At 39.4% G+C, this 12,275-nt stretch overlaps 1 protein-coding gene across 1 annotated transcript in view; it reads right to left on the bottom strand.

Moving 5' to 3' along the window:
* arhgap21b (Rho GTPase activating protein 21b) overlaps nucleotides 1-12,275 on the bottom strand; it is a 64,439-nt gene that overhangs the window by 45,656 nt on the left and 6,508 nt on the right. The window contains exon 2 of the mRNA XM_062022637.1: nucleotides 11,355-11,539. Coding sequence (XP_061878621.1) covers nucleotides 11,355-11,426 — 72 coding nt within the window. The 5' untranslated portion in view covers nucleotides 11,427-11,539. The remainder of the gene's footprint in view (nucleotides 1-11,354; nucleotides 11,540-12,275) is intronic.

Here is a 12,275-nt window from a genome sequence, read left to right as displayed (position 1 = left end):
CAAACATATGGAACAAAATGATCCCAAAGCCAAATGCCATCGCACCAATGTGGGAATATTTCAGTTTTAAATGTTTGGAACAAGATGAAACTATAAACACTTAGGAGACGGTTTGCCAAATTTTCACCAGTATGGAGCCAACAAAAAAATCTAAGCAAAAATTTCACTGAAGAAAAAGATAAAACCTATTTCCAAACAGAAGACAATGGCAGCTGTATTTTTTGCTTCTACTTCTAGTACTAATGAGCCTTGCAATAGTACTTCAACATCACCTTAACGTGCTTCTGTCTGCTCCTTTACTGAGCTTGAAGAAATGCCTCTACTTTTTTTTTTTTTTTTTTTTTTTTTTTTTTTTTTTTTTTTTATAATGTCCTGCCCTGCTTCTCGGGCAAATCATATAGCAGATGTAGATGCCCATATCGGCTGTTCAGATTTACTTTACAAAAGAGAAGTGTAGGATACTTCTCTTGTTGCCTTACTTGTATTTTGACTTTATTAAATGTATTTATATTATCATTTGGTGCAGCCGGGCCGGAGCAGGAGGGGATAGAAAGAGAGAAAAACGAAGACAGAGGGGGAAATTGTGGGGACAAGAGGGAGATTAGACAGAGAGACAAAAACAACAACAGCAAACACAACAACAACAACAACAGAGCAACATCAGCAAATACGACATGTACAAATATGATGGTAAAAGTAATAGCAAATAAGCAGTTAGCGAAAATTTTAAAAAAAAAATTAAAAAAATACAGAAATGACAATGAGCATTATTACACTAAAAATGGAGCAATATGAATACCAATAGAAATAGTGCTATTGATAATAAACAATACCAGTACTTTACCTTTATTATCAACAATACAATTGTTCAAATGCAACAATACATATACGTAATGATAACTTGAGATACGAAAGAATGCAGAAAAATGGAGGGGAAGAAAGAGAAGCAACCTTAACCTTGTAGATTGTTATAGTAACAATAGGTTAAGCTTTGTCAGTGTGCCATGTGTTATACCCAGTTTACCCTAGGGCAACAACGTTAATATATGTTTGATGAAACGTGATTATGTGCATGAGTGTATGTGTGCATATGTACTTGTATATGTACAGTATGTGTATGTGTGCTTGTCCAGTGAATGTATATGTACAGTATGTGTATATGTGTGTACAGCGAATGTATATGTACAGTATGTGTATACAGTATGTGTGTTTGAACAGTGAATGTATATGTACAGTATGTGTAAATGTGTGTTTGTACAGTGAATGTATATGTACAGTATATGTATGTGTGTGTTTGTACAGTGAATGTATGTGTAGTATGTGTATGTGTGTGTTTGTACAGTGAATGTATATGTACAGTATGTGTATATGTATGTTTTTACAGTGAATGTATATGTACAGTATTTGTATTCAGTATGTTTGTATAATGAATGTGCGTGTGGATGTACGAACTTTGAGTGTGTAAATATGTACTGTATTTATTTGTATATGTATGTGGGAGCGTAGGTACCTATGTATGTCTGTATGTATGTGTGTGAGTATATGTGAATTTGCATGTACAATACATTTGACTCCCAGTGTGTGCGGGAGCCAGAGTACGGCCCCAGCCTCCCCGAGAACCCATCCCACAAACAGTAGGTGTGGTGCCCAGGGAACCAGGGGCCACCGCCCCCACGCAGCCAAGACGGACAGCGACAGGAACCCCAGAGCCTGGCCCACCGTGCCGCCCACAAGGGCCAGCAGCAGGCCGCAGACAGACGCACCCGGCAGAGGACAAGGCACGAGAAAAACAGGGGGAAGCCAGACCCCAAGCCAGCGAGAGACCACACCCCACACGGACAGAAAGGCGGGACGCCCCGCCCGAGGGGCCCGGAGACCCCCCGCAACCGGACGGGAAGACCGCCTCCGCCCCACCGGCAACAGGGCCCCCACGAGCCCCCCCCCCACCCCCGGAGAGCGCGGCGAGGCCAGCCCACGGCCACCCCACCCAAGCCGGCCGCCACAGGACCACCCAGCACGGGGCCACAGGAACCACCCACCCCACCCGCAGGGACCCCAACGATGGAGATGGAACAACCAGCAACCGCCCCGCCGAGTTCCCCCCCCCCCGAGGTAGGGGAATAAATAAATAAAATAAATAAATACATAATAATAATAATAATAATATTAATAAAATATATTTTTTTTAAAAAGGGGGAAAAAATAAATAAATAAATAATTAAATCTATTTATAAATAAATAAATAAATAAATAAATTTAAAAAAAGAATTAAAAGAAGATCACAGACATGCTGACACACAAGGTCGCTACCCCAACAACTGGCCGACTCGCAGCACCTCGGAATACCCTGCAGCACCAAGCCACCACAGTAGACGCAGGGACCAGACCCAGCAGGCCCCAACCAAGACGGCCACCCGGAAGGGATGGACGGCGGGACCCAGGAGCTCCAGACACGCAGTCCGGATGCACCCGACAGGCAGGCCCAGAACGTACCCCCAGAAATATACATACATATATATATACATATACATAAACATACACATGTACACATACACACACATACACATACACATATATATACATACATACATACATACATACATACTCACACACACATACACATACATATACACAGTTTGTCAGCCCCGACAACCACCACGCGCGCGCGCTGCCACCAGTCACAACATCAGCCACCCCCCTGCACCAGACCCAGCAGCCACGGGCGCCCACACCACAAACAAATGGCAGCAGAAACAGCAGCCACAACACCCACAGACAGCCAGCACCACCCAATCAAATCAAAGCGATCAAAAAATAAACCGCGACCGGCAACCACACGCCAACAGGATCACAGATACCAGCCAGCGCCAGCCCGCCAGCAAGCCCAAACGCCAACACGCAAACAAGAGACACCAACCCCCCCCCCCCCCCCCCCCCCCGCCAAAAGACCCCACCACCCCAACCCAAACCCGCACAAACACACCACCGCCCAAACAACCGAGACACAGTATCCAGACCAGACACGGGCGCCGCGCCGCCACCACATCAAGTCGCCAACAGAGACCCCACAGCGCAAGGTCGGGCCACACGGGCACGGACCCCACCCAACAGGAAGCGAGACCCGCGCGACGCCACACACAAATAAAAAATAAAATAAAATAAAAATAAATAAATATATATATATACATATACATATATACATACACATACACATACACATACACAATTATCCATCCAAATGCCTCTACTTTTAACGTCTTCTTCCCTCAAAAAAGCAAACTTATCTTAAGTAGTGGCTCATCATTATAAACAAATGAATAAATGGCTTTTCATATGATAATTTCATGTACTGCAACCTTTACACTATTTACAACAAAACAAGGCACATCTATTGGGGTTGAGAATGTTTTGTTTGTGTTAAAATCAGCACTTTTATTGATAATTTTGGCTTTACAAACACCATTTTGTTTTCATTTATTTTGATGCTATTCATATTTCTACAAAAAAATGATTTTTGCCACTGTGACAGTTGTTTTGCAATAAACCTTTTAAATTTGCTACTTAATGTATTTAATTTCAGATACATTTCAAACATAAATTAATGTATCTGTTAATTATAACTAGATCATACAGAGCTGTACAGTACAAGCGTTTCCCCTCGCATATGCAACTAAAAATTGATGGTGCGACTACAAAAAATGTGTGTACCGTATTCTCCGCACCATAAGCCGCACCTAAAAACCACAATTTTTCTCAAAAGCAGACAGTGCGGCTAATAACCCGGTGCGCCTTATATATGGATTAATATTAATATTTATTTTCATAAAGTTTAGGTCTCGCAACTACGGTAAACAGCCGCCATCTTTTTTCCCCGTAAAAGAGGAAGCGCTTCTTCTTCTACGGTAAGCAACCGCCCCCATAAAAGAGGAAGCGCTTCTTCTTCTACTGTAAGCAACCGCCAAGGTGAGCACCCCACCCGCCCCCGTAGAAGAAGCCCGCGGATATTACGTTTCATTTCATTTGTGTGTTTCTGTAAAGACCACAAAATGTCTCCTACTAAGAGACACGTGTACAAGGTTCCACTGACTTTTGATATTCATGTGAACCGCATTGTGGATACAACAGGAACACGTACGGTGAATATTCGCACCACAGGGAATGAGAAGTCGTCTTACTGTGGTTCTAGCTTGCCATGCTAACGGCCAGAAACTTCCACCCACGGTGATATTCAAAAGGAAGACCTTGCCAAAAGAGAACTTTCCAGCCGGCGTCATCATAAAAGCTAACTCGAAGGGATGGATGGATGAAGAAAAGATGAGCGAGTGGTTGATAGACGTTTACGCGAAGAGACCGGGTGACTTTTTTCACGCAGCGCCGTTCCTGTTGATCTACGACTGCATGCGCGTCCACATCATCAATGGTGTCAAAAAACAAGTGAAGCACACCGGAGAAGAAGAATTCGAGGGATTTGTGGATGAGTAATAACTTCAGAAAGTAAGCTTTAAATGTTTATTTTGTGTGTTGAGTGACACTAACGTATGAGCAACGTTGAGTTATTGATGTTGCTATTGCTCTGCACTATTTTGAGTGTTACTATTTTTGTGATTGCACATTTGCACATTACATTTTGGGAGTGAACAGAGTTGTTAGAACGCTGGTTTGTAATATATTATTAAAGTTTGACTGACCTGACTGTTTTGTTGACATTCCCTTTAGCGTAGCGTAGGTGCGGCTAATAGCACGGGGCGGCTAATTGGTAAACAAAGTTTTGAAATATGCCGTTCATTGAACGTGCGGCTAATAACACGGGGCGCCTTATGGTGCGGAAAATACGGTACACAGTGTTGCCGCTTTCAAGACATGCTAGTTTAGCTGCTACCAAAACAACTAGCCAGTCACCACGGATTTAATTTCAACAACTAAAGATACGAACTTCATAGTAAATAAACCCATGTTTTCACTGCTTGATGTTGTGCTCATTTATGTCGATGGTGTTTTAACATTTAGGGGACGTGCAGTAATTAAATAAGAAAACATTTTGTTGGCAGTGATGAAAAATACTTTGAATGGCGATCACTGCTTTGTTATGCTCAGAAGGTGTCTGCGCATACATGCTGCTCCTGACGAGATAGTAAGTAGGGAAAAGAGAACGCAAAAATCTCACTGAAGAAATAGATAAAACCCATTGCTGGTCAGCAGACTAATGCAGCTATAATTTCTGCTTCCACTACTAATGATTAGACTAGTGATAAGTATCTTCTGTCACCTCTACTGCACCTGATGCAAAATAAGTGCATCTACCTCCCCCAAAAAAACACTTTTCTCTAGTGTACACCGCCTTCTGCCCGAATGCAGCTGCGATAGGCTAAAGCACCCCCCGCGACCCAATGAGGGACAGGCGGTAGAAAATGAATAGATGGATCGATAGCTTTTGTTAGCTATCCAGATCGCTATCATTAGCTATCAACACACACAGATAATGCGTGTGCTGATGTTACATACGGGCGTAGTTGTTTTTACATGTTGAAAGCCGTCAGTGGGTGGGAAATAATGCTTAAATTACTTGCAGTAGGCCTAAAGATGGCACTGTAAAATAAATACAGTGGCACCACAACTTATGAGCTCAACTGGTTCCACGAACGAGTTCGTAACTCAAAACAGCCTTGCCTATTTAAATGAATTGAAATCAATTTAATCTGTAAATGGCCCCACAAAACGGCACAATTTTTAACAAGTAACATATCTTTAAAAAAAACAAAAAACTATTAGGTACGAAATATTGTCTGAAAACAATACTCACAGACAATACAGGGATAAAATATTCTATATTTTTAGAACCACCAACTGCTTTAAGTTGAATATATTTGCGCCCATACTATTTTTATTGTATTCTATTTTAATTGTTTGTTTGTTTAATTGTCCTCCTTTTTCTGTTGCTGCTATATACTTTATTTTCTTGAATACAATAGAATGCAACTACAGTAGTTTAATAAAGTAATATTGGACGGCATTTACTTTGGAGAGTGACTGCAGTTTTTGTTGTTGTTAAAGTATACACCCACCACAACCTGAGAGTCTCTCACGCATTTATGATTCAAAAGAATGCCAGGCTGATATTTGCACTGGGTGAGGCCGGATGAAATCAACTCTTGGAATCAAAGTGTCATCAGACCTGTCTCACAGAGATTTTCGCACACAAAATCCTTGCTTAACCTAATCAGTGCCTCTGACGTCACAAACAGTCTAGTCTTGCCTGTGCCATAAAACCTGTTGTTTACATTCTGGCTGACACGCTCCTACATTTACCATGGTCGCACTGTTTATATTTGGGGCCATGTATATTGTCTGGCTGTTGTACACACTTCAAAAGCTACAACTCAGACCTCCACTATGGCACCACTCCACTGGACAACATCTTAATATTCTGATCAATACAGCATTCAGTAACATATGATAATATTGAAAATATTACTCAAAAGTCAATTTATTACTATTAATATTGCATTACAACATCCCTATTACAACGACCCCATCTCCCGGCTTGTGTATTTAAAAACTACAGCTGATGTCACAGAATGATGTTCCACATTAAACTCCTCAATCTCGTTACCCTGCGTAATGACAATAAAGCTGATTCTGATTCTGATTCTGAAAAGGAGTCTAATACACGATCCTAGAATGTTTGGGAACCAGGTTCTCTGTGGGCTGCTAAATTCTACACCACCTCTTATCCAAAGCGAACACTTTGCCGCGAAAAGGCTAAGGTAATAATACAGGGTCTGCCGGTGAGCTGTGGGCCATCCCAGTTTTGGAGAGTAGTACAAGGTTTAGTACAGTATCAGAACAACAATATTAAGCATAATAAATATTTTTCAGCAACTAGCAGGTGTTTAACTAATCTGCAAAATGTGTAACAGAAAATTCAATTAATGAAGACAGTTATTTCCCAACAAAGATGGAGTACATGTTTTTATTTGATCAAAACAGCATCATGGACGGCTGAATCACATACCCTATTTTTGTCTTTTCCTCCTGAGACATCACAGACACAACCATAAAGCAACAGGAAGTAACAGACTCCTTCTATCCAATTGTGGCTCAATTTTCCCTTCCGATTGCCATCACTTAGCCATGAGATGCCTGGGCAGAGGCTTCTGTAAAAGGCAGGCGGCCCAAATGAGATGGCTGATATTTAATGAGGCCAAGACTGTGGGTACTGGAGGGGAGCGGTTTGTCCATAGCTCCCTGCAGAGCTAAACATGGTTCATGCTTTATCATCCAAAACAATAATCTATTACACTCCACTCTCATTTCCCTATCTCTCCTACAGCACGGCAAGCCAGTGTGCAGGTCAAGTGGATCATGAAGGTTCCTCGCCCAGCAGCAGACCAGAATGAATCATTTAACATGCAGATTGGACCCACGACTAATCAAGAAAATACCATTCATTAACATTTCAGATAAATGCAGACTGATTTTTGTTTTGTTACACTCTAATGCAGTTCCTCTCAATTGTGGGGCCGCACCCCCGCAATGTGACGCACAGTGCAATGGCATGGTGTGACCCCTGGGGAACATACTTTGTCATTATCATGCAGTATCATTCTTCAAACATCGCTTTGAAAAGATGTGCCCTACAAAAAATGCTCATTGTAGCTATTAATCCTGACTTCCTCATTTTCATTAAAAAAAAAAGAAATCAGCCCAAATAGTTATATTAATTTTTGTTTTGTAGGTTAAAGTGCTTTAACTATTGTGGTACTAATTTAATGTTGCTGATCAATTTAAATGTATTAGTTGTTATTGAGTTTGTTTATTTTATTTTTCAGTATCAAATGGTTGAATTTGGACAAAAAAAATTATATTTTAAATGGGATTGGTTTTTTTCTGGAAAATTGATGCACTTTAAATATTTTCTGTTACAAACTAAAAACAATGTTAATAAAGCTATTATTTTTGTAAGTTGATGAAAAGCAGTAGAAAATGGATGGATGGAATCTACATTTCTTTTTTCCTTTTTTTGTTTTTGCAGCAAAGTGTAATGTTTTTTCCTTTAGCCCTACTGTACATGCAGTATGTAACTAACATTTCTGTATTATTAATTTGTCACTTCCACATTGTCAATGCCAGTGATTGACAATTGTTACATTTTAACCGTTGTTTCATGTGTATGATAAGTGTGGACACACTTGAAGTTACTTGTAAAATAAACTAGTCACTACATTGGAGCAAGCCATCAAATGTTACAAATGAGAGACCAAATCTACTATGTAAGACAAACTAAATAAAGCTACAAGATAAAATGACAAAGATAAAATCAAGTCTTTTTCTAGCTTTTTTTGATAGAAAGCACTGCATTCTTAAAGGGGAAATGCACTTTTTTTTTAATTTTGCCTATCGTTCACAATCATAATGAAAGACATGACGATGGATGTTTTTATTTTTTTGCATTCTAAATATTAAATAAATGCGATCAAAAGTTTGTTTACAATGGAGCCTACGGGAGCCGCGCAATTCTGCCTATAAAGCCCTTAAAAAAACATCGAAACACCTCCATTAAGGTTTTACATACATGATGTACACTACCGTTCAAAAGTTTGGGGTCACCCAAACAATTTTGTGGAATAGCCTTCATTTCTAAGAACAAGAATAGATTGTCGAGTTTCAGATGAAAGTTCTCTTTTTCTGGCCATTTTGAGCGTTTAATTGACCCCACAAATGTGATGCTCCAGAAACTCAATCTGCTCAAAGGAAGGTCAGTTTTGTAGCTTCTGTAACGAGCTAAACTGTTTTCAGATGTGTGAACATGATTGCACAAGGGTTTTCTAATCATCAATTAGCCTTCTGAGCCAATGAGCAAACACATTGTACCATTAGAACACTGTAGTGATAGTTGCTGGAAATGGGCCTCTATACACCTATGTAGATATTGCACCAAAAACCAGACATTTGCAGCTAGAATAGTCATTTACCACATTAGCAATGTATAGAGTGTATTTCTTTAAAGTTAAGACTAGTTTAAAGTTATCTTCATTGAAAAGTACAGTGCTTTTCCTTCAAAAATAAGGACATTTCAATGTGACCCCAAACTTTTGAACGGTAGTGTAAGTATATATGTAATGTAGTAATGAGCACATTTATAATAACATTTAAAATGTATGTATGTTGATCATTTTAAGCAGACGTGGTGTGGATTCATTCAAAAAACGCATCATGTTTGCTTTTTTTTTCATCACTGATTATTACTCACTGCAGACTTTACTACTCTTACTGTAAAGGGTCTGCTGTCATTAGGATGCAGACTGCAAGGATGTTCATATATTCCCATTTGAATGAAGTATGATCATAATCCTCACAAAGAAACGGGGTGGAGGGAGGGACCAAGAGTCTTTTAGTGTCGTTCTTGGCATTTTCGGGTCCTTAATGGCTTTCAAAGTGTACCAACTTGTCGGCATACAAACTCAGACTTTTTCTGTCCAGGTGAGATGCATGATTTATGATATGCAATAAACTTACAGGGAGCAAAGAAGCGAGAAAGCAGCAGACCACTCGATAATGTAAACATAGTCACACACGGTAGTGATCACGGTGCCACTATGAATAGTTTGTCTGCGTTAGCGCTTATAATAACAATATCACTAATACTTGGTTAATATTCAAGTCACAAATTGTAAATGGAGTATTGTTGGCAGTTTTTGAATGGTTATTTATTGGATTTTATGGGCGAAATATAAGACCTCCCATTGGCTCCGCTGTAAGTGGACTTTCATTTACGTTTATTTATGAGTTAGAATGCATTAAAAAAAATCCATCTGTCATCATGTCTTTCATAATGATTGTGACCATAGGCAAAATTCCAAAAAAGGTGCAGTTCCACTTTGAGCTAAATGCATTACATGTAGCTGGAGGTTTTTCTTTTCTGGATTATTTTGGAGTCTTTCCATTGATCTGTTGATGATGTTGTGTGCTTCCGCCACAAAATTAGCACATGAATTGGTTGCTGGTGCAGCGTCATTACAAGAGAGATTTCCACAACTGAAGCTGTATGCTCATATCTTTAAATGCTGCTAAAGCTTGTTGTGCTAAACCAGAGTGTTTATTTATTGTAACAAGGGAATAGCACATTACAGCAAATAATGTTGGCAGGAATAAATACGGTCCGTATCATAATTGCTAGAAGCTAGCAAATTTATGTAACTCTTGCTGGCAGTTGCAAGGATATACAGTAGCCGGTTGTTGATAATAACAAAGATAAGCACATAATCCATTTATTTTTCTTGGTTTTACCGTGAGCCTGTGACCAAAGAAAAGTCTGCATTAGCACCATGACAAACCATGTGATTGTAATATGTGATTGCAAACCTAATGAGGGGCAAGCCAGTCATTAGTTAATTGCTTTGATATCTAATTGAATATTGGGGGATATTTAGCTCACTTTGATCCTAGCGCCACATGCAGTTGCCACCAGGTAGAGTTTTGAATCCCTTAAGACTATTCCAATAGAGGAAATGCTAAGAGCTGAATGTTATAATAGAGATGGAGGATGGATAAAATGTAAGAAAACCATAGTTTCTATAAGTAGATGTCTTTATATGTATCTATTGAGAATACAGACAGCTAGCTATTTTACTGAATTGTTCTGATGAAACGACTTGTCGTTTGTCATTAGTCAGTCTGTCAGTCAGTCAATATACTCGTCATTTGTCATCTAGTTATTAGTTTGCTATTTGGTCGATAAGCAAATCAGTTCATTGGTCAGTTAGCCAACTCCCTCCTTTTTGTCTGGTTGTTAGTCAGATGATAAGTTGATCAGTTAGTCATTGGTTGGCCATTCCACTTTTTAGTTGTCAGGTTGTTAATTCATCAGTTAGCTGTTCGATCAGTCGGTCAGTGTACTTGCTTTCGCCTGATTAGTCTGATGATAAATCCTTCATTTAGTTAGTTAGTCAGTCAGTCAGTCAGTCAGTTCACTTGTTCAATTGTTGGCAGCTCGTTATTTAGTTTGTTGATAATTCATTGGTCAGTTACTTGGTTATAGAGTGTTGCAAATAAATGCTTTGCTGGTCACCATTAGTTTCAAATTTGAGTCACGAAACTTCAGTTGCCCTTTGTTACTAAAATAAATAAATAAATAAATAAATAAATAGCTGTAAAAAGGAAGAAATGGCCACATAATTATACAGTTACAAGCACAAACAACTGTGCCAAAGTGTCAAGCACCGATAACCCCCACAAACCACAATGAACTGAACAGAGATGCCTCTGGAAATCCTGAATCAGCAGGCCTTTTTTCCATTGGAACCCCACTGTTCACCAATTAAAAATAAAAATCTTATTCATGATTCGCAACGTACCTCACAGTAAGACAATCTTGCTTGTTGTCGCTCCTCATCTTCACAAGAGTGAGTCCAACGTGATGCCATCATTCAACTTGACTTAAAATCCTCTCAGTGGACGCCCACATTGACAAAGTTAGTGACAATTTGTGATCCACGCCTTCCGAGTTACACCTTCAACGTTGCTGGATTTTCTAATCCATCTGAAAGAGAGAAGACAAACACAACATTTCTATGCCTGCACTGTAATGAATGACACTGATAGAAACTCACTGCATAATGGCCTGCAGAGTAAAAGAACTCACTACATTTGTGAACATTATGGTAGACTATATGTTGGCATTATTGTGGAAATATGACTTAATGCATCTTTACATTAGCATGATGCTGGGAAAAAAGGTGCCTCAAGTGGAATTGACCTGAATATAAGACAATTTATTTTTCTCTAGAAAAAGGCATAATTTAGGGGTTTACACCGCAAAACCAAAAGAGAGTTACATATTGTGGGAGCAGAAGGAGAGACATAGCTTTCTGAAACATTTTCTCTTACATGTTTGTATGAAAGTTCTCTTTTTCTGGCCATTTTGAGCGTTTAATTGACCCCACAAATGTGATGCTCCAGAAACTCAATCTGCTCAAAGGAAGGTCAGTTTTGTAGCTTCTGTAACGAGCTAAACTGTTTTCAGATGTGTGAACATGATTGCACAAGGGTTTTCTAATCATCAATTAGCCTTCTGAGCCAATGATCAAACACATTGTACCATTAGAACACTGGAGTGATAGTTGCTGGAAATGGGCCTCTATACACCTATGTAGATATTGCACCAAAAACCAGACATTTGCAGCTAGAATAGTCATTTACCACATTAGCAATGTATAGAGTGTATTTCTTTAAAGTTAAGACTAGTTTAAAGTTATCTTCATTGAAAAGTACAGTGC

Source organism: Entelurus aequoreus, linkage group LG16, assembly GCF_033978785.1.
Source record: "Entelurus aequoreus isolate RoL-2023_Sb linkage group LG16, RoL_Eaeq_v1.1, whole genome shotgun sequence".
NCBI lineage: Eukaryota > Metazoa > Chordata > Actinopteri > Syngnathiformes > Syngnathidae > Entelurus > Entelurus aequoreus.
The sequence above is the reverse complement of the archived record's forward strand: the minus strand, read 5'-3'. Positions and strand labels throughout refer to the sequence as shown.